The sequence below is a fragment of the Salvelinus sp. IW2-2015 genome, linkage group LG20 (genome assembly GCF_002910315.2).
Source record: "Salvelinus sp. IW2-2015 linkage group LG20, ASM291031v2, whole genome shotgun sequence".
NCBI lineage: Eukaryota > Metazoa > Chordata > Actinopteri > Salmoniformes > Salmonidae > Salvelinus > Salvelinus sp. IW2-2015.
The window spans coordinates 1,139,569-1,162,154 of NC_036860.1; the positions used below are offsets into that span (position 1 = coordinate 1,139,569).

The 22,586-nt window shown below is 43.5% G+C and overlaps 1 protein-coding gene, 2 long non-coding RNA genes and 2 pseudogenes across 3 annotated transcripts; all 5 read right to left on the minus strand.

Moving 5' to 3' along the window:
• Positions 1–22: 22 nt before the first annotated feature.
• Positions 23–1,372, minus strand: LOC112067783 (uncharacterized). Its single transcript, XR_002896481.2, has 4 exons — positions 1,293–1,372; positions 1,081–1,169; positions 484–889; positions 23–280 (listed from the first exon to the last, which is right to left on the minus strand). It is a non-coding gene; the product is annotated as an uncharacterized lncRNA (long non-coding RNA).
• A 410-nt stretch (positions 1,373–1,782) lies between these two features.
• Positions 1,783–4,082, minus strand: LOC112081358 (intraflagellar transport protein 56-like; annotated as a pseudogene).
• A 129-nt stretch (positions 4,083–4,211) lies between these two features.
• On the minus strand, positions 4,212–4,796 carry LOC139022530 (uncharacterized). Its single transcript, XR_011473721.1, has 3 exons — positions 4,668–4,796; positions 4,434–4,526; positions 4,212–4,320 (listed from the first exon to the last, which is right to left on the minus strand). It is a non-coding gene; the product is annotated as an uncharacterized lncRNA (long non-coding RNA).
• Positions 4,797–10,084: 5,288 nt separating this feature from the next.
• LOC111981963 (small ribosomal subunit protein uS2) lies at positions 10,085–15,485 on the minus strand. Its single transcript, XM_024013467.2, has 8 exons — positions 15,401–15,485; positions 14,877–15,027; positions 14,368–14,486; positions 11,664–11,909; positions 11,266–11,394; positions 10,960–11,119; positions 10,717–10,755; positions 10,085–10,568 (listed from the first exon to the last, which is right to left on the minus strand). Exons 2-8 carry the CDS (start codon positions 15,007–15,009, stop codon positions 10,474–10,476), a joined length of 921 nt encoding a protein of 306 aa, XP_023869235.1. The 5' UTR covers positions 15,010–15,027; positions 15,401–15,485; the 3' UTR covers positions 10,085–10,473.
• A 4,098-nt stretch (positions 15,486–19,583) lies between these two features.
• LOC112081335 (mitochondrial glycine transporter B-like) lies at positions 19,584–22,469 on the minus strand (annotated as a pseudogene).
• Between the last annotated feature and the right edge of the window lie 117 nt (positions 22,470–22,586).

Below are 22,586 nucleotides of genomic sequence, written 5' to 3' on the forward strand. Positions count from 1 at the left end.
AATGTGCAAAAAAAAACGACACCAATACATTGTACTAACAAAATAACAAACAGGAAAGAGATGAATGTATAATGAACAAACTTGCACTTTTGGTGAATTTTTGCATTTGACTGTCAGTTTGCCCAAATGACCCTTTTCTTCATATAGGCTATGCATTCTTAAGTACGGAATGATAACATCACAGAGAAACCCTGTTGTCCTTGGCCCATTTCTTCAGAATGTATTCCACCTGAGGATTCCCAGTGTGCTTCAGCAAGGGCAGCACTCCCTCAAAGCCTCCCTGTAAAATACACACAATTGAGCACATTATGGTAACATAAACACTCACATTGTTAGACTTCAGCAATGCAAAATACAGCCCATCATGTCAAAAAATGTGTAGGTCACTGAGCTGAGGACAGATTATTTTAACGCTATACAAAGTGGTGACATTCATGATCCTATATCAATCCAATAGATTGCTACGGTAGACATGGTACCTACCTGGGTTCTCTGCTGGCCAAAATTAGCTGAAATATACCCACACAGGCTCCCCTTTGCCCTCACAGTATTCAGGGTTGGGGTCCAATCTCTCCAAGACATCAAATGCCTTTGCTGAGTAGTAGAACTGGCCCATCTGTAGATGAGATGAGAGAAGAGTTACACATGGTGCAAATCAGTGGTGTAAAGTACTTAAGTAAAAACACTACTTAAGTAGTTTTTTGGGGTATTTTTGACTACTTTTACTTTACTACATTCCTAAAGAACATGATGTACTTTTTACTCCATACATTTTCTCTGACACCCAAAAGTACTCGTTACATTTTTAAATCATATACTTATCAATAGAACATCCCTGGTCATGCCTACTGCCTCTGATCTGGCGGACTCAATTGGAGTGTTGGAGTGTCTGTAAATAAATAAAAAATTAGAAAAAGTGTGCATCTGCTTTGCTTAATATTAGGAATTTGAAATTCTTTATACTTCTACTTTTACTACGTAAGTATTTTTTTACCAATTACATTTGATACTTAAGTATATTTCAAACATCAATATTCTATGTGGACACAAATATGTGTCAGGGTATTATGCTGTGCTTACCTTGACAGAGTTGAGGTAGATGAGCACATCCTCAAACTGCCTGAGCAGAAAGAAACAAGAAGCCATGCACTGTCTGCCAGGGATGGTGTCTAAGACACAGGGAAAGGAATTGTTAAAGAAAGCACCAGTGTAAAAACACATTTACCATTGAATTAGTGCAGTACGAAAATGTAATTCTAGTCAGTATTTTAAATATCTGAAGGAGCACTCACCACATTCGCTAGCTGAGCCACCAACCAGCTGGAAAAACTGCTGAGCAAACGTCAGAGATTGCTCAGAGAGATGATCTCTCTGTAATGGAAAAATTACATGATAATGTCACACAAACAAAATCAGGTGGGTATCAAGGCAGAACTATATATATATACTGTACATGAATCTATAGTTATATATTTACACTGAACAAAAATATAAAACCCAACAATTTCAAAGATTTTACTGAGTTACAGTTCATATAAGGAAATCTGTCAATTGAAGTAAATGCATTAGGTACTAATCTATGGAATTCACATGACTGGCAATACAGATATGCATCCGTTGGTCACAGGTACCTTCAAAAAAAGGTTGGGACATGGATCAGAAAACCAGTCATTATCTGGTGTGACCACTATTTGCCTCATGCAGCACAACACATCTCGTTCGCATAGAGTTGATCAGGCTGTTGATTGTGGCCTGTGGAATGTTCTCACTCATCTTCAATGGCTATGCGAAGTTGCTGGATATTGGTGGGAACTGGAACACGCTGTCCTACACATCAATTCAGAGCAACCCAAACATACTCAATGGGTGACATGTCTGGTGACTATGCAGGCCATGGGAGAACTGGGACATTTTCAGCTTCCAGGGATTGTGCACAGATACTTACGACATGGGGCTGTGCATTATCATGCTGAAACATTAGGTGATGGAGGCCGATGAATGGTACGACAATGGGCCTCTCTGTGCATTCAAATTACCATCGATAAAATGCAATTGTGTTCGTCGTCCGTAGCTTATGCCTGCCCTTACCATAATCCCACCGCCACCATGGGGCARTCTTCACAACGTTGACATCAGCAAACCATTCGCCCACATGACGCCATTCACGTGGTCTGCAGTTGTGAGGCCAGTTGGACGTACTGCCAAATTCTCTAAAACGACGTTGGCGGCAGTTTATGATAGAGAAATCATCATTCAATTCTCTGGCAACAACTCGTGGACATTTCTGCAGTCAGCATGCCAATTGCACGCTCCCTCAAAACTTGAGACATGTATGGCATTGTATTGTGTGACAAAACTGCACATTTTAAAGTGGCCTTTTTTTGTCCCCAGCACAAGGTGCACCTGTGTCATTGATCATGCTGTTTAAATGAATCAGCTTCTTGATATGCCACACCTGTCAGGTAGATGGATTATCTTGGCAAAGGAGAAATGCTCACTAAGATGTAAACAAATTTGTGCACAGAAAGCTCAATGAAACAAGGGAACAACACCTTACATGTTGCGCTTATATATTTTTTCAGTGTAGTATCTAAATGTATCTCTGGTACTCACCGACCCCATCTCCTGCCCGAGTGCAGCATTCACAACCCCCTTCAAGATGTACTCCTGAAAAAAAGGCAGGGAGAGGTTACAGCACATATGCACTTACCAAACACCACAATCCATTGAGTTTATGGCTGCACTAACCCTGGCAAAGAGAGGAGGAGGATAGGGAAAGAGGGGYAGATGGCGAGAGAGAGCTTACTGTACGCTGATGTACATTAAGACTAACACTGCCCTGAACCTGAGAAAGAGAGTGAGAGAGAGAAAGGGGGAGGTTAATACACAAACGCCTACCACAAATGACTACCCTGCAAACGTAGAACTACACTGCAAACTACACTATCCTTGTAGAAGGAGGAAGAGGAAAAGGGAGAGCAGGGAAGAGAGGGTAAGATTACTGGACCCTAAAATAGCTGAGAGGCAGGAGACGAATGATAGGCGGGTTGAAAAAATAAAAAGGGAGGGAGAGAAATCTGGAAATGGTGAATGGAAATAGAGGAATGAACCTGTGGTGTGGTGGGTTCTAAGTCTTTGATGAGCTGGTAGGACTCCTGGACATCATCTGAGAGAGATAGACAAATACAATTACTATCCATATATTAACAGTAAAAAAAACACACTTAGTTATCAATCAGTTATCATTAGATTGGCTAGTCAGTAATAAAAGTGGCGGCCCACCTTCTCTGAGGTAGTAGATGACCAGATTGAGACGAGCCTCAGTAATGACATCAATTAGTGCAGGCAGCACTTGCAAGGCCCCCTCCCCGCTACGAAACACCACCTGAACACCAGAGAACAGCCAGCACCTCCTGGTACACATCGTAGTAGTCCAGCTTGTAGTAGCACACAGAGCCACATACACATTCAGGGCCAGGAAGTCTCTGCAGCAGACACAGTATGAACAGAGCATGAGCTCCGCCGACTCACAGTAGGTACAATGAATCTCTCTTTCCCACCCTCTCACCTGCACAAGCAGTCACTATCCTCCTCTCCAGTCTCCGTTATCTTCTCTCTGCCTCAACACAGGGAAACTATCACTCTCACTCCCTCTCTAACTCCCCCTCTCCTCATCTCATAGTCTGTGCCGCTACTCCCATATGTGTCAGGATTACATTTGGAGTGTTGCCCGGTGTCTCTGTCACTCTGTGGTGCATTCTGTTGCCTGTCACCTGTTCTGCAGCAGGATGCGTTTGTAGATGTCGATGGCCTCCTGGTAGTGGGAGCGCATGTAGTGGATGGAGGCCAGGCTGAGCTGGTCCTCTGTCACATCCTCCAACTCCTGGTGGAAACCCATCAGCTGCTTCTCATCATTGAACTGGGAGAGAAAAAAAGAAATAGACCAGAAATAAAGGTATAATATAATTAATTATGTTATTTAAGTTGTTTGGTACCATAGCACTGAATGAATGAGTMAGKGATAAGGGRGAAAGCTGACCTTGTGAGCCAAYTGGAACAGTAGTCYATTCTGCAGCTGGCATTTAGSGGCTGAAAGAGGTAGAGGAAGCACYTAAGGTCAGGGAGAAAAGGTCTTTAATTTTCCATATCACCTTTTGTAATAAAGCAACAAAATGTGAGAATGGGGAACACGGTGGATGAGGTACCCTTGCGTGAAGCCTCCTCTGCTTCTTTGTAAAGCCCCAGGAAGAAGAGAGTACTGGCCAGGTAGACCCACACATCCGGGCGGCAGTCTGGTTTGTCTGTCAGGGCCTTGTATTCCTGAGGAAGGAATAGACACATAGGTATTAGTTCATGTCTCACACAATCAAAAACAGGAAAATACTTTCACACATCCAAACCAATGTTACTGAATTCAATAAAGGTTTTCAAACCTCCATGGCTCTCTTATAGTCACCAAGGTGGAAAGCACAGTAGGCCAACCACAGGTCTGCATCCTCTCCTCGCTCGCCAACATTGCGCTGAAACTGAGCAAATTCAACCATATTGATAGGATGAGCATCTTATTTCGCAGACAGTAATGTAAGCACTGCATTGTTCAAAGATATAACAGCTCTATAAACCTATATGTCACACTTCAGGAGGCATGCAGCCAGAGTGGCATTTACCTCCAACAACGTAATGGCCCCCAGATAATCTCTTTGAATTAGGAAGTCCTCCACAAGCGGTGACTTTTTTTCTTTTATCTTCTTATTTACTGGGATCTCCCCACCAACAGCTGCTGGCTTTACTCTGGAAAGAATCTGAGAGAATGAATATGAAAATTATAATTATATAGAACTCCACAGCCGGTGCTGTCCACAACAGAGTCAGCCACAATTACTAAGGGCCCATCCAACTAGTTACTTGTCTCAAACCTGTGGCTGGGCTGCAACCTGGTCTCAAAGCATTTTGTATTATTCTCTATGTAAATCAGATTTAGCATGATCTGTTTCGTATGAAATGTATTAATTTGTGGATGTCCATCGCCCATATCGTATGATATGTTACGAATTTGCTAAACATACACTATGTAACCATACAACCTAAGTAACCATCTGTCTTGTAACCATACCAAACATGACATACTAATTTCAGTATCCTGGATTTAAGTGTACTGTTACATATGTTACGGTCTAGTCTATGAGACCAGGCTGGCGTGCTAGGTAAAGTTAGATTTCTGCAACAACAACAAAAATATATAATAATCATCCAGCACAGCAATGTTTACAGACTTCTTCGTGTGGTAGCTAACCTAACATTAATGCTAAATTGCATAGATTACTAAGCAAAGGTTCAATAGCTAGCTAGCTAACTGGGACATTCCTAACACCCCGGCCGTCCTACAATCTAAGCTAGATGCCCTCAATCTCACACAAATTATCAATGAACCTACCAGGTACAACCCCAAATCCATAAACACGGGCACCCTCATAGATATCATCCTAACCAACCTGCCCTCCAAATATACCTCTGCTGTCTTCAACGAGGATCTCAGCGATCACTGCCTTATTGCCTGCGTCCGTAATGGGTCCGCGGTCAAACGACCACCCCTCATCACTGTCAAACGCTCCCTAAAACACTTCAGCGAGCAGGCCTTTCTAATCGACCTGGCCCGGGTATCCTGGAAGGATATTGACCTKATTCTGTCAGTAGAGGATGCCTGGTTGTTCTTTAAAAGTGCTTTCTTCACCATCTTAAATAAGCATGCCCCATTCAAAAAAAATGGAACCAGGAACAGATAAAGCCCTTGATACAACTCAGACCTAACTGCCCTTGACCAGGACAAAAACATCCTGTGGCGTACTGCATTAGCATCCAATAGCCCCCACGATATGCACATTTTCAGGGAAGTTAGGAACCAATATACACAGGCAGTTAGGAAAGCAAAGGCTAGCTTTTTCAAACAGAAATGTGCATCCTGTAGCACAAACTCCAAAACGTTCTGGGACACTAAAGTCCATGGAGAATAAGAGCACCTCCTCCGAGCTGCCCACTGCACTGAGGCTAGGAAACACTGTCACCACCGATATATCCACGATAATTGAGAATTTCAATAAGCATTTTTCTACGGCTGGCCATGTCTTCCACCTGGCTACCCCTACCCCGGTCAACAGCCCTGCACCCCCCACAGCAACTTGCCCAAGCCTCCCCCATTTCTCCTTCACCCAAATCCAGATAGCCGATGTTCTGAAAGAGCGGCAAAATCTGGACCGCTACAAATCAGCCGGGCTAGACAATCTGGACACTCTCTAAAATTATCCGCCACAATTGTTGCAACCCCTATTACTAGCCTGTTCAACCTCTCTTTCATATCGTCTGAGATCTCCAAAGATTGGAAAGCTACCACAGTCATCCTCCTCTTCAAAGGGAGAGACACTCTAGACCCAAACTGTTACAGACCTATATCTATCCTACCCTGCCTTTCTAAGGTCTTCGAAGTCAAGTTAACAAACAGATCACCGACCATTTCGAATCCCGCCGTACCTTCTCCGCTATGCAATCTGGTTTCCGAGCTGGTCATGGGTGCACCTCAGCCATGCTCAAGGTCCTAAACGATATCATAACCGCCATCGATAAGAGACAATACTGTGCAGCTGTATTCATCGACCTGGCCAAGGCTTTCGACTCTGTCAATCACCACATTCTTATCGGCAGACTCAACAGCCTTGGTTTCTCAAATGACTGCCTCGCCTGGTTCACCAACTACTTCTCAGATAGAGTTCAGTGTGTCAAATCGGAGGGCCTGTTGTCCGGATCTGTGGCAGTCTCTATGGGGGTGCCACAGGGTTCAATTCTCGGGCCGACTCTTTTCTCTGTATACATCAATGCTGTCGCTCTTGCTGCTGGTGATTCTCTGATCCACCTCTACGCAGATGACACCATTTGGTATACTTCTGTCCCTTCTCTGGACACTGTGTTAACTAACCTCCAGACGAGCTTCACTGCCATACAACACTCCTTCTGTGGCCTCCAACTGCTCTTAAATGCAAGTAAAACTAAATGCATGCTCTTCAACCAATCGCTGCCCGCACCTGCCCGCCCGTCCAGCATCACTACTCTGGACGGTTCTGACTTAGAATATGTGGAAATACCTAGGTGTCTGGTTAGACTGTAAACTCCCCTTCCAGACTCACATTAAGTATCTCCAATCCAAAATTAAATCTAGATTCAGCTTCCTATTTCGCAACAAAGCATCCTTCACTCATGCTGCCAAACATACCCTCGTAAAACTGACTATCCTGTCAATCCTTGATTTAGGCGATGTCATTTACAAAATAATCTCCAATACTCTACTCAGCAAATTGGATGCAGTCTATCACAGTGCCATCCGTTTTGTCACCAAAGACCCATATACTACCCACCACTGCGACCTGTATGCTCTCGTTGGCTGGCTCTCGCTTCATATTCATCGCCAAACCCACTGGCTCCAGGTCATCTATAAGTCTTCGCTAGATAAAGCCACGCCTTATCTCAGCTCACTGGTCACCATAGCAGCACCCGTAACACGCGCTCCAGCAGGTATATTTCACTGGTCACCCCCAAAGCCAATTCATCCTTTGGCCGCCTATCCTTCCAGTTCTCTGCTGCCAATGACTGGAACGAATTGAAAAAAAAAAAAAATCAATGAAGCCTCATATCTCCCTCTAAATTTAAGCACCAGCTGTCAGAGAAGCTCACAGATCACTGCACCTGTACATAGCCCATCTGTAAATAACCCATCCAACTACCTCATCCCCATACTGTTATTTGTTTGAACTTTGCACCCCAGTATCTCTATTTGCACATTAATCTTCTGCACATATATCACTCGTGTTTAATTGTAATTATTTCGCCACTATGGCCTATTTATTGCCTTGCCTCCCTTATCTTACCTCATTTGCACACACTGTATATAGACTTTTCTATTGTGTTATTGACTGCATGTTTGTTTATTCCATGTGTAACTGTGTTGTTTGTGTCGTACTGCTTTGCTTTATCTTGGCCAGGTCGCAGTTGTAATTGAGAACCTGATCTCAATTGCCTACCTGGTTAAATAAAGGTGAAATAAAATAAAAACAGTACGTTAATGTTAGCGAACGTTACGTTAGCGTAGCTGCATTCAGTAAAGCAAACACTTACCATGGCCAGTGGAAATTGTCGTTACGAAAGCACAGTAACAGCGCTCAGATAAGACAATATACAGTGTGGAAAACAAGTATTTGACACTGTCGATTTTCCTACTTACAAAGCATGTAGAGGTCTGTAATTTTTATCATAGGTACACTTCAACTGTGAGAGACGGAATCTAAAACAAAAATCCAGAAAATCACATTGTATGATTTTTGACAATGTTTTGCATGACAATGTTTTGGAAATTAGTTTTACTTTAGGCTTATTTAATCATATTTCAAATTCATTTAATCTAAAGGCTCCAAGATGTGCAAAAGTTGAAAACGTAAGTATTTTTGTTTTTAGAAGATGCCACAAACCAGCAGAGGTCACAGACAAAAAAAATCCTATACAATACCAGAAACATCTGCAAAAAGACAGATGCTGAAAGAAAAAAGGGAAATCTGAGCTTACAAAAGCGAGAACAAAGCAGCAAGAGAAGGCAATGGAAATGCAACCAACAGAATAGCAGATGTTAAAGACAAGTTGCACTGGAGACCTACCCATCAGGCAACACACCACCTTAGTCACCAGATGACTTGCAGCCAGAGGGCAAAATACATGCCCCTAACACCCCTTCATTGTCTGAAACACTATTGCAGTTAAAGCAAAAGTATTAAAACATGCGCAGTGCCAAGGACAAACAAGTGGCTTCAAAAATGCTCACAGGCAACATCCTGAAAAATATGGCCTAGTAAAAGCTGCAAACAGAGAATTTGGATTTTCAGCAAAAGCAATGAGGGCAAATGAAAACAGGCCAACAAGTCTTCAATACTCCAGGAGAAAGCAATGTAACAGAATCAGAACAGCCACAGAAGAGAAAAATCACTAGAATCTATGAACGTGATAACAGTAGATCAACATGGAAAGAGGACACACAAGGAACAAGACAAACAAGCAGAAGCACTTCTTGAATGGCACAATTCAGAACCTTAATCACAATTTTAAGAGGAAATATTCAGAGATTAAAATGTCCTATGAATTCTGCAAAATACTTCCTTTTGGGTTGTCAAGCCAACAGTCGATAGGGACACGTCTCTGCTAAACCCACACCAACCTCCAGTTCATGGTGGAAAACTACAATATCACAGTGATCAGCTGCAGCTTGAGTCTTTGTGCTGTGAGAACCTGAAGAGTGCATGTACACAGTGCTCCCTTTTCCAACCAAAAGAGCTGAAAACATCTGCCTTTGATACTGGTGAGAAGACATGGTGTTTGAGTGGAAAACAAAGCAAAAATAAGAAGAGAAACATGGATGTCCCTGTACATTTGTCAGTAAAAGAAAAGGTGTGGCTCACTGCAGACTACTGGAGAACTTGACCAAAGGATTGAAAAGAGAAGTTGGGGAAACATGTACAACATTTGACACCAATACTCAAGAGAATTAAAAGACCAACTGCAGAAAGAGGCGATCGTGCATATTGACTTTGCAGAGAATTACCTGTGTAAATTCAATGAAATCCAGGCATTTCACTTTGCTCACTGAGCTCTTCTATGCGAATGACCCCTCTGCAATCTGGGCCCATCTCTCAAAAACACTGGCCTACTTCGTTGAGCATGGCCCATCAGCTCCTTTGAGTCCAACTTTGTCATGTTTAACAGTTGATWAAAAAATATATTTTACATGTCATCTCCACCTCACCCATATGATGTAATTGAGTAGGATTTGTTTTAGATCGGGAAATAAGTTCAAATGTTGGGCGGAAATATCTTATTTGTCATTGTTTTCAGCTGTCACAAAGGCAAGTTGAGTTATGAAAACCTTAATAACCACTTAATACACACAAGTTTATGTACAAATGTATAAGTATTTATTTTAAATTGTATTTAATTTGCAACTATTATTGATGTTTTACGACATTATGGAAATTACATTTGTCTACAGCTGTCTGAGAAAAATAAATTCCTGAATAGTACAATTACAGCCATTGGGATATTATTTCTAGACAAATCATAGACAACTGGTAAATGGCGTTTCAGAAGGTTTTAATTTCTGAAAGTTTGCAGGGCCAAAGTACCCAAAGTTTCTGAATCACCCAACAGTGTAATTAAAGAGCTTTACCCCTTTTGTCAGCATTAAGAGGGCTCAACATATAGCAACAGTCTTATTAAATGTCAGTAAGTTCTTTCAATGTGAAATGTAAGCATAACAGTTGTTAATATTAATGTAGTATTGCCGTTATGGTCACTTGCCTACTACACTGTAGTGTTTAAATTGTCAGGGGTCAGTTTGTATACCAAAAAAGCAATTTAGTGTACTGTCAAACATTAGGCCACCATTGCTTAGGACCAAGCAGCAGTCTCCCCACCCCATTCAGAGGCCTGGACAATAGGGGCAGCTGACCAATCCTCAGTGGCTGGCTGGGAACTCCAGTCCTCTGCAAGAGAGAAAACGTTAAAGATGTGCAAATACATGACCAACAACCACTAATTTCGGTATATTTGGGCAGGTTAAACAATCAATCCGACTGATGACAATTATGGCGCATCAATTAGAGGGAGGCTGATGTTAAGCTCACAACTCACCAGTGAACCCCTCAGCAGCTGGCTTGGCAAGAGCAGCAGCTGAAAGACAAGCGGACACTCAATTAGGATTACACCTAAACATGAGACCTTTCAGACAAACACATTTGATAGGTTCTGACGTACCAAGAGTCATATACATCCAACTCAATTAGATTTTGAAAATGCTGCCTAGTGCATCAGTCAAGAATCTAAAACCAAGTCTCAGCATAGTGGAACCAGAAACCACATCTTCACTTTCCTTACCTGCAGAGAACTGCTGGATGGGGACTGAGGGCACAGCCACTCCCTCAGACCAGTCAGCCACTTCAGGCTGGGTGAACTCAACTGCTGGAGCAGTCCACTCTCCCTGGAACTCCTCCTTTCCAATAGCTTTCTCAGCCTCAGCCTGTTCCTCCCTCTCAATCTGCCAGGGAAAACAATGAGTGTCAGGCTAACAACGCAAACAGAACATACAAGATCCATTACTGTTGAGAAATAAGGCAGACTTGCCCTACCAGTAAATTTGGTGTATAATGGTTTAAGTATGTGTCTAAAAGGCATGCTTCTTACCTCCTCAGGGTCCCTGTAGAAATAGAGATCAGGCATGACCTCCCAGGGGTGCTCCCTGGAGATGGTGCCCCGCATCCTCAGCACCTCCCTGGACAGCATCCACCACATCAGACCCACAGAGTGGTGACCCTGGAGCACAGTTCAGACCATGACCAACTACACCAATGAGACTAGAACACCGGTCTTTTACGGAAATATGTAGCATGGCCTATACCTAATTCCCCCTCCCTCTTACACACGGATGGAGCAAGGGGAGAAAAGAGGCACTGCGTTTCTATAGCACACATCCTACACCCAGCACCGCACTGACAGGACTGCGCCGGGCTCTAACGGTGTGCAAGTCAAACAACCAGGAAACTCACGTAGGTGTTAAGTGTATGAGGGCAAAGCAGTCTAACCTTGTTGTTGCAGGGGATGGCGATGTCGACATATCTGAGTGGGGAGTCAGTGTTGCACAGGGCAATGGTGGGGATGTTGACGTAAGAGGCTTCAGTCAGGGGCTGGTGATCAGCACGAGGGTCTGTTACAATTAGGAGGCGTGGCTCCCTGAAGGCAGCCTGGATCTGATTGGTGAAGGTTCCGGGGGTGAAACGACCGTGGAAGGTGGTGGCACCAGTGGCCGAGGCAAACTTCAGCACAGCTCTCTACAAAAATGTATATGAAAGGTTATTAGCGACCAAGCTGCAGAAAGCATGTGTAACACCCATCACTGCCCTTGGAATCTAAAGGCAAGTGGCACGAGACAGCATGCAGAATTGATGTGGCTCAGGTAACTATCAAATGAAAATCATTGTGCGGAAGCCCTACCAATGTTACATCGAGAGCATCCTGACTGGTTGCATCACTGCCTGGTACGGTAACTGCTCAGCCTCCGACCAAAAGGCACTACAGAGGGTAGTGCGTACGGCCCAGTACATCACTGGGGCCAAGCTTCCTGCCTTCCAGGACAACTATACCAGGTGGTGTCAGAGGAAGGCCCTAAAAAATTGTCAAAGACCCCACCCACCCCAGTCAGACTGTTCCCTCTACTACCGCATGGCAAGCGGTACCGGAGCGCAAAGTCTAGGACCAAAAGGCTTCTCAACAGCTTTTTACCCCCAAGCCATAAGATTCCTGAACAGGTAATCAAATGGCTACCCGGACTATTTGAATTGTGTGCCACCCCGCCAAACCCCTCTTTTACATTGCTGCTACTCTCTGTTTATCATATATGCATAGTCACTAACCATACCTACATGTACATACTACCTCAATTAGCCCAACTAACCGGTGCCCCCGCACATTGGCTAACAGGACTATCTGCATTGTGTCCCGCCACCCACCCTTACACTACTCTGTTTATCATAAACTCATCAAAAAAGAAAAAGGGATTTTTCAGGACCCTGTCTTTCAAAGAATTCATAAAATCCAAATTACTTCACAGATCTTCATTGTAAAGGGTTTAAACACTGTTTCCCATGCTTGTTCAATGAACCATAAACAATTAATGAACATGCACCTGTGGAACATTCATTAAGACACTAACAGTTTACAGACGTTAGGCAATTAAGGCTACAGTTATGAAAACTTAGGATACTATAAAGAGGCCATTCTACTGACTCTGAAAAACACCAAAAGAAAGATGCCCAGGGTCCTTGCGTGAACATGCATTAAGCATGCTGCAAGGAGGCATGAGGACTGCAGATGTGGCCAGGGCAATAAATTGCAATGTCCGTACTGTGAGACACCTAAGACAGCGCTACAGGGAGACAGGACGGACAGCTGATCGTCCTCGCAGTGGCAGACCACGTGTAACACCTGCACAGGATCGGTACATCACACCTGTGGGACAGGTACAGGATGGCAACTGCCGGAGTTCCACCAAGAACGCACAATCCCTCCATCAGTGCTCAGACTGTCCGCAACAGGCCGAGAGGCTGGACTGAGGTCTTGTAGGGCAGGGCCTCACCAGACATAACCGGCAACAAGGTCGCCTATGGGCACAAACCCACCATCGCTGGACCAGACAGGACTGGCAAAGAGCGCGGGATCAATTGAGGCGGAGGGTCCATCATGGTCTGGGGCAGTGTGTCACAGCATCATCGGACTGAGCTTGTCATCATTGCAGGCAATCTCAATACTGTGCGTTACAGGGAAGACATACTCCTCCCTCATGTGGTACCCTTCCTGCAGGCTCATCCTGACATGACCCTCCAGCATGACAATGCCACCAGCCATCCTGTCTTGCAGGAAATCATGCACAGAACGAGCAGTAATGTCAGTGTTCTGCCATGGACAGCAAAGAGCCCGGATCTCAATCCCATTGAGCACGCCTGGATCGGAGGTTGGGGGCTAAGGCCATTCCCCCCAGAAATGTCCGGGAACTTGCAAGTGCCTTGGTGGAAGACTGGGGTAACATCTCACAGCAAGAACTGGCAAATCTGGTGCAGTCCATGAGGAGGAGATGCACTGCAGTACTTAATGCAGCTGCTGGCCACACCAGATACTGACTGTTACTTTTGATTTTGACCCCCCCTTTGTTCAGGGACACATTATTCCATTTCTGTTTGTCACATGTCTGTGGAACTTGTTCAGTTTATGTCTCAGTTGTTGAATCTTATGTTCATACAAATATTTACGCATGTTAAGTTCGCTGAAAAAAAACGCAGTTGACAGAGGACGTTTCTTTTTTTGCTGAGTTTATATGCATCGTCACTTTAACTATACCTACATGTACATACTACCTTAATTAGCCCGACAAACCAGTGCCTTACTGTTATTATTCACTGTCTTATTTCCTTAAATAGGTGCACAGTAGATACATTTTTACTTAAATTGCACTGTTGGTTAGGGCRTCTAAGCAAGCATTTCACTCGAAGGCCTAATGAACCAGTTGTATTCAGCACACATGACAACTAACCTTTCATTTGATTTGTTAACGTAAACCGGGCTCAATCTAGCAAACTTCCGACACCTGCACACCGACATCAGTGCAAGGCTTTGTGTGCACGCATGCAGCCACATCTATACAGAAACATGTCTAATTGATGGGTAAACACAAGGCAAGTATTCAGTTCCATTAATTATTCACCGTGTCCACTACGCTGCCAGTTGGAGCTGTACCTGTCCAGTGTTCCTGGAGGAGATGACGCAGACGTCAGCTGGGTTCTCGATGGCAACAATGGCACGGGCTGCCAGCAGTAGCTTCTCCCAGGTCTTCCTTAGGTTGATGATGTACACACCTGAGGACAAGGGGCAGTCAGTACACCCAGATCTGTGTCCAGTTTACCCTGCCCAAATGTGCTCCATCTAGTGAGAGAAACAATCAGTGGTCAACTCTAGTTCAGTGAGCTGAAGAGGACAGAAGCTTTAGTTGTTACAGCCCAGCATTGAAACAGACATCCATTTCAACTATTCATCAAGACCTTGAATATCAATCAAATGTATTTATAAAGCCCATTATACATCAGCCGACATCAAAGTGCAATACAGAAACAGCCCAAAAATCCAAATCAGGCATGCTTGTGTCAGAACAGCAGCCTACATAGACAGTATCCCTCCACAACCAGGGTGGGTTGACCACTGGCTTATACCACTACAAGTAGTTGTGTTCAGGACCACCAACCACTCACCATCACTCTTCCTCTTGTAGGTGTAGTGCTCCATCTGAAAGTCCATGTTAGTTCCTCCCAGATGGGTTCCTGCAGCCAAGAACTTAAGCACATCGTCCTCCTTCATTTGAAGAACATCTAGATTTCCAGACATCTTGACCACTTTCCCTGACTTGAGTGCCGGAAAAAAGAGGAACCAGGAGTCAAAAGAGATATATATTATATATAATAAAAGTAAACAATTATTCCAGTCCCAGACATTGTAGTTGATAGGGCCATCTACGCGTTACGCTTATGCGCGAGTGGCCCATTGCCTAGAATTAAATGGCCTGGCTAGTGTACTTTGCAGGACACAGTGCGCTAAACAGCATGTCAGGCACGTGTCTACTCGACATATTAGTGTTAGCTTTCAAGTCATATAAAGCCTTCAAATTCAAACATCTACATAGACTAATGTGAGACATCCTGCACATGGTCACTGATTACTTCGTCTATTTAAGTGACGTTTGACATTAAAAAAGCGTGAAATGTAACTTAAAACTCACCACGAAACTACGCAAAATATGTACCCCGTGCGTCAAAGAGGAAGGCTAAGGGAAATTACGCCAAATATATACTCAAGTTTCAAAGCACATGATTGGTTGTTTCGCTGACTGGAAATATAACTGTCTAATTGGATATTTCATTCACTAGATGGCGCAAACACTCCAGCGCACTAGCAGCACAGAGTAGCAGCGTATGGGTTTGGTGAAACCGGTAACTGGAGGTCGGACGAGGAGCCCATATTAAGACAATGCGATGGAAAGACCATATTAGACAATGGGGAGACGTTGACTTCCAGGTTAGAGTGGCCTGTGTTGCAACTTTATTTGCTAGAGATACGGAGTTCCAGGTGAAGGTATCACAATATGTACATAGTGATTTTGCAATATGTTATAAAATTAATTTTTTTAAATAAGAAGAGATAAATTGCAAAAATGCCAACTTGCCTCAGATACAAAGATAGAATGGGTGTTAGACAAGATGGCTTGGACCTCTTGGGATGGGTGCTGGAAAAAATCATTGCAATGTTTTGACCAATGTCAAGGTCATGGGGTAATTACAGGTGAAGGGTATGACATGTTATTGCGGGAAGTGGGGTTATGTGACTGAGTGAATAAAAAATTTACTTTTATGACTTATTGAATAGGCCACTTAAAAAAAGGATAATTAAGTTAATGGGGTGTTCTCAAAGTCCTTTCAGTGGCTCAATCTTAATGTATTTGCGGTGCATCTATTTTTTACATTTTATTTAATATTTATATAACCAGGAAAAGCCCACTGAGACCCAGAGTCTCTTTTTCAATGTTAACCTGGCCAAGAAGGCAGCAACAATCAATACATTACATAATTAAAACATACAGCAATACAATACAACATGATCCAGCCTAAAAAAAACATTTACACTCCTCTGTAACAAGTCTCCAATATTTTAAATTCATTCAGTGGCACTAACATATCTAGATGAAGCATGGATTTTAGATTATTCCATGCGTCTGGTGCACAAGAAAAGGCAGTCTTGCCTAATACTGTGAATGTCCTGGGGACATTAAGTAGCAACCACCTATGTATTCTCCACAGCAAGTTTACACACATATGTCATCTACGACCTCAATAAACTCCTAATCTGTGTCAAACTCACTTCATATGTCAGTGTACCCTATCTAATTCTGAAAGCAAAGGCCACTGTGACACAGGCTATCACTGCAGTCCTTGATATAAGGTTTCTGATGAGAATAGCTGATTGGGTTGGAACTGGGTGTCATGTCATTATGATTAAAAATAACCACAAAGTTACACAAGTTTCCAATATGTTAACAGTTTGTTTTACATAATGAGTCAGACATGTAATGCACAAACAATGAAATATGACTCATACTTAGCTAATAACATACGAAATATGGCATACTTAGCTAATAATATGGTTTAATTGTACAACAAGATTTCTAGATGAAAAAAGAATCAAATATAGACATAGCCAAGAAGAAAACTGGTTTAGATCAGTATAGCCTAATGCCTTACTTTTGCTTGGCTCTTGCCTTTCACTCTCCTTATCATTAACTATCCCTTTGATGTCACAACCCTGCCCCCTTCTCCCAGTCTTATGTCTGACAGCTCTGTGATAAGCATATTATCATCATGCACTGCTATTACTGTTGGTAGGTATAATGGCTGTGTATAAGGTGAAATGAAAATTAAAGCAACCTCCGGTATTGCCGTACTAATGTTGAAACTGAGAATGACCCATGTACTAGAAACATCCACTGCTCCCAAGTACTGTGTGGGCTTTTCATATTACCTCTTTGAATAACGAGGTCAATGTTGGGTTGTAGGTGTACTTATTAACGCTCAGAGACCAACTGTCATGTGATTTATGGGCCATATAAGTAGGGCATTGCTGGAACATGTGTCTGGACTAAGCTGAGCTGCCTTCGTGTCAGCCTGTCTCTCTCACAGTGACCACCTACCCACCGCCTCAGCCAGGATTCAGTATGTCATGTGTCATTTAATTTCCTTCTGAGGACGCATGGGTTGCAGTGGTGGAAAGGTTCCCCAAGGCACTAATGTCATGTCACTTTCTGTTGTTTCACAGAGTGTGGAGAGAGAAAGGGAAAGAGAAAAGGGAGAAAAAGAGGTGTAAAGGGATGCATGACAGACACAAAGCAAATACCTTATATAATGAATATTAGCAGACTCATGTTGTATTCTTATATAATTTTACTTTTTAATTTTTTTTGTGTTGTAAAATGTTCTCTTCAACACACCAGCATAATTATTCACCATTACAATAAACAGTAATAAATTATATCAAATATGAAAACATGAACAATTATAATACCCTTCTAAGGCAAATCAACTGTACAGCTCAAATGGACAGCAAGCAAAGCTTATTATATGTTACAACATCTCTACCAGAATAATATCTTAGAACAGTGGCAATTTTGGCACAAAGGGAAGGCAGGCAGACTCACTGCGGCATGAGACAGTCCAGGGTTTTAGATTACGGAAGTGGTTAAAGTGCATTTCCAGCTAAGGATCAGTATTGTTAAGCAATTAGTGTTCTTTACCTTCAATTTAAAGACAAGCAGATACAGTTGTGCTAAAGTCTAGGGAAAACAGGTACCTAACATTGTAGAATTCTACAGTGGGTATACAGTATATCACAAAAGTGAGTACACCCTCACATTTTTGTAAATATTTGAGTATATTCTTTTCATGTGACAACACTGAAGAAATGACACTCTGCTACAATGTAAAGTAGTGAGTGTACAGCTTGTATAACAGTGTAAATTTGCTGTCCCCTCAAAATAACTCAACACACAGCCATTAATGTCTAAACCGCTGGCAACAAAATAAGTACACCCCTAAGTGAAATTGTCCCAATTGGGCCCATTTAGCCATTTTCGACCAAAGAAGTTGAGTGCACGTGCTCAGCGTCATATCCAGAGGTTGTCTTTGGGAAATAGACGTATGAGTGCTGCCAGCATTGCTGCAGAGGTTAAAGGGGTGGGGGTTAGCCTGTCAGTGCTCAGACCATACGCCGTACACTGCATCAAATTGGTCTGCATGGCTGTCGTCCCAGAAGGAAGCCTCTTCTAAAGATGATGCACAAAAAATCCCGCAAACAGTTTGCTGAAGACAAGCAGACTAAGGACATGGATTACTGGAACCATGTCCTGTGGTCTGATGAGACCAAGATAAACTTATTTGGTTTCAGATGGTGTCAAACGTGTGTGGCGGCAACCAGGTGAGGAGTACAAAGACAAGTGTGTCTTGCTCCAGTCAAGCATGGTGGTGGGAGTGTCATGGTCTGGGGCTGCATGTACTGCCGGCACTGGGGATCTACAGTTCATTGAGGGAACCATGAATGCCAACATGTACTGTGACATGCTGAAGCAGAGCATGATCCCCTCCCTTCGGAGACTGGGCCGCAGGGCAGTATTCCAACATGAAAACGACCCCAAACATACTCCAAGACGACCACTGCCTTGCTAAAGAAGCTGAGGGTAAATGTGAATGGACTGTCCAGCATGTCTCCAGACCTAAACCCTATTGAGCATCTGTGGGGCATCTCAAACGGAAGGTGGGAGGGTGCAAGGTCTCTAAACATCCACCAGCTCCGTGATGTCGTCATGGAGGAGTGGAAGAGGACTCCAGTGGCAACCTGTGAAGCTCTGGTGAACTCCATGCCCAAGAGGGTTAAGCAGTGCTGGAAAATGATGTGGCCCCACAAAATATTGACACTTTGGGCCCAATTTTGACATTTTCACTTAGGGGTGTACTCACTTTGTTGCTAGCGGTTTAGACATTAATGGCTGTGTGTTGAGTTATTTTGAGGGGACAGCAAATTTACACTGTTATACAAGCTGTTACACTCACTACTTGTAGCAAAGCGTCATTTTCTTCAGTGTTGTCACATGAAAAGATATACTCAAATAATTACAAAAATGTGAGGGGTGTACTCACTTTTGTGATATACTGTATATCTAAAGCCTGGAGTAGCTTAAACAGTCAGTGTGACTGGGAGTCCCAGTGGCTATTAGGGACCAACAATATTTTACGACTTAAAGTGCAATATGGAATTTTGAAAGTAGCCCAGTAGAATAAATAAATTAAAGTCTTGTTTGGTGTAGCCTCACATACAATGACGACAGACAATATTGTGCAATGCAAAACTATTGCAATCCATTCAAATATACAGACATTTTAATAAAACTACTAGTCCCCATCTTTCTGTCAAAGTATGGATACCAGTCCTTGAGGTATCATATCTTTGCAATGTGTTAATAATGTTATGGCAGAATACTGTATGTCAGTGAAGAAGTCCATTGGCACACTCTCACAACTAGGCAGTTTAAAGACACAAACACAGCAGTGCCTTCCAGGGCACTCCTCACTGTCCTGGTTTGTCCTCGGTGACTTGACTTTCACTTTCTTCCTCGGTCCACACACGTTCCTCATTTCATTCTCTCTCTTCAGGACTTGAAATCCCTTCTTCTTGTCATCCCTATTTTTTGTCATCCCTCCTCAGGACTTGAGCCCCATGCGGGCCATCATCTGTTCATACACCGTCCATGCCATGGCAGCAATCATGGTCCTCCTCAGAGAACGTGGCACCCCACCCCGGAAGAACCCTTGAAACCCGTGCTCCTGAGAGACGGAGAGAAAGAATGGCACATGTCAACTACTATAAATCAACCCTGATGTTTTATTACATAGTGTGACACTGTGTGCAGGCTAGAGGTCAGCATATAAACACATACAGACAACAGTTTAGCCTGACCCATATAAGAACAACGTCAGTATATTATAACAGTGCTATTGGCCTTAGCATAGTAACAACGCTGTATTCAATAAAACACCCAGAGAGATAGTTACATTGTAAATGTATCGCACAGCGTCTGCAGTCCTCCTGTACAGATGTGGGCTGACTTGGACGTGGGTTTTGACCACGTCAGCTGGCTGGGTGACCAGGGAAGCCAGGACTCCAGCCAGAATCCCACAGCTGAAGTTAGCCAGGGGCGCGTAGGGAGACGTGCTTATCTCTGGGAGGAAGAAACAGAGAGACACTATAAATTCCACTCCACAACAAACAATTCACATTGAGACAGATACGTCAAAGTTATCAAATGTGGCTACTAGTGTAACCAGTACTACTGCTCTATGTTTATGTCATCGGCGTCCCCATACTGACATTTCAAAGTGATCGCTCACTAGTGAAACAAATACTAGTGTTGAGCATTAGTGTGGTGTGTGTCCGGTGTCCTGATACTGACCCTGTGGCAGAGTGTTCTTGCCCTGGCTGTAGAACATGACATAGAGGCCTGAGAAGGGAGCATCTCTGAGGAGGGTGGCGGTCAGCCCTGAGAACAGAGCTCRGGGTCCCTCTGTTTGACACACACTGCGCAAAGCKCCTGCCACGCTCACYTAGTTATACCTGCCACTCTGAAACAACAACAGACACTACAGTAAACACCCACACATTAAACAGTACTCATGTAGTTACTGTAATCATACAGTATACAGAAAAGTATTTATCTTTTCCTTCCTGCCCCTCCCCTCCGTCTCTCTACCTGAACATACCTCAAAGCGAGTCTTAATGACAGTGACAGGTAGCATGCAGACCCCTGCCACAGTCCTGGCCCCAGCTCCCAGCAGCACAGACTCCATGGCCCCAGGGCCCTGCTCCAGGAAGTAGTGCTGCTTCAGAGAGTAGTAGGTGCTGAAGTAGATCCCTACGCCGGGGATGGTCCGCACAAACGACTGGAGAAGGAAGCAGAGCAGACATAGTGTCAGAGTCATATACTCAACACACAGATTGAACACAATGATGTGTTTCTATTTATATTATTGATCATAAAGAGAGGCCAACTTACTGGTGAGACTCCCTTCCAAAGTCCTATGAGCTTCTCTGTCCGTATAACACTTAAGAACACAGTCACCATCCCCACTCTTGCTGAACTGAAAGAGCATAAGAGAGAGAGAAAGCAGTATTAACACACTGTCCTATGAAACGACCTAAAAGTTATTTTTAAGTGTCTTGCAACTACGCTTCATTTCAAAATAGCTGACGTGACATGGAGTTGGTACTAGCATGCAGGCCATGTGGAACCAGCATGAGTTTTATGACTCTTTGGACTCTCAATGTTCAGATCTACAATATTGCTTAGTCAATGAGGCGAGTCAATAGAGTAATGCAATGCTAGTTGGTCTCATGGTCTAGGACAAGACTGTAATCTAGAGCCAGAAAACTTACTACAAACGTAACCTCACCTGATTACTATGTGGAAGTATGTGGACTACGCTGTAGAGGTATTGACTGAGCCAGCTGAAGGCTACTCACCCAGGCTGCATGTTGCTGTGAAGGGTCTGCAGGCGGGTCTTGACCAGGTCCAGAGGCTGGAAGAGCAGGGTGGAGCATGTTCCACTGAGAGAGCCACACATAAAGGCTTTGAGAGCCGGGTGAGCCTGAAAGGAGAGACAAGCAGAGAGGGGAGGAAGGGAGAGTGATAACACTGATCACACACCAGTCATGGTAGAGTGCTCTTCAGTGAGAGCCCAAAGCGTGATGGGACTTATAATTGTTTACGATGGAAAGCACCAGGCAGAGTGGGTCCTGGGAAATAGGACAAATGCACATACACTCGCTACAGTAATTCACATTACATAAATACACACACAAGTAGTAAAAACAAACATTCAGACTCAAGAATATGAGTGATTACAACACAAAGCAATGATTGAAAAATTGTGTGTAAATTAACATGGGACCGCGAAGAGAACAGGCAAAAGGGCAAAGCACTCTCCATTGAAAAACTAAGATGCACCAACCCATGAACACGCACACTATTCCCCTCCCTGCAAGTGTCACCCTACATCAGGTATGTGTTATAATGCATTATCATAATTGGCATGCTTAGTTCTCTAAACAATCTGCCAACACAAACATCAACAAAGAACTGGATGGCTGCAGAAAAAGCATCATATACACCATACCCAGTCACTCCAATTTTCACTTGCTGTCATTACAGACAAAAAATAAGACGCCACACACACAATATACAAAACAACACACACATCCCTCCTACAGCCCACATCCCTACCTTCCCCGGGCTACTTTTCAGTGGCTGATCCTGTTTTTCCTGCATTTGTCCCTGTTTTCTTCCCCTCTCTGGCTAAGCTGTTATGAAC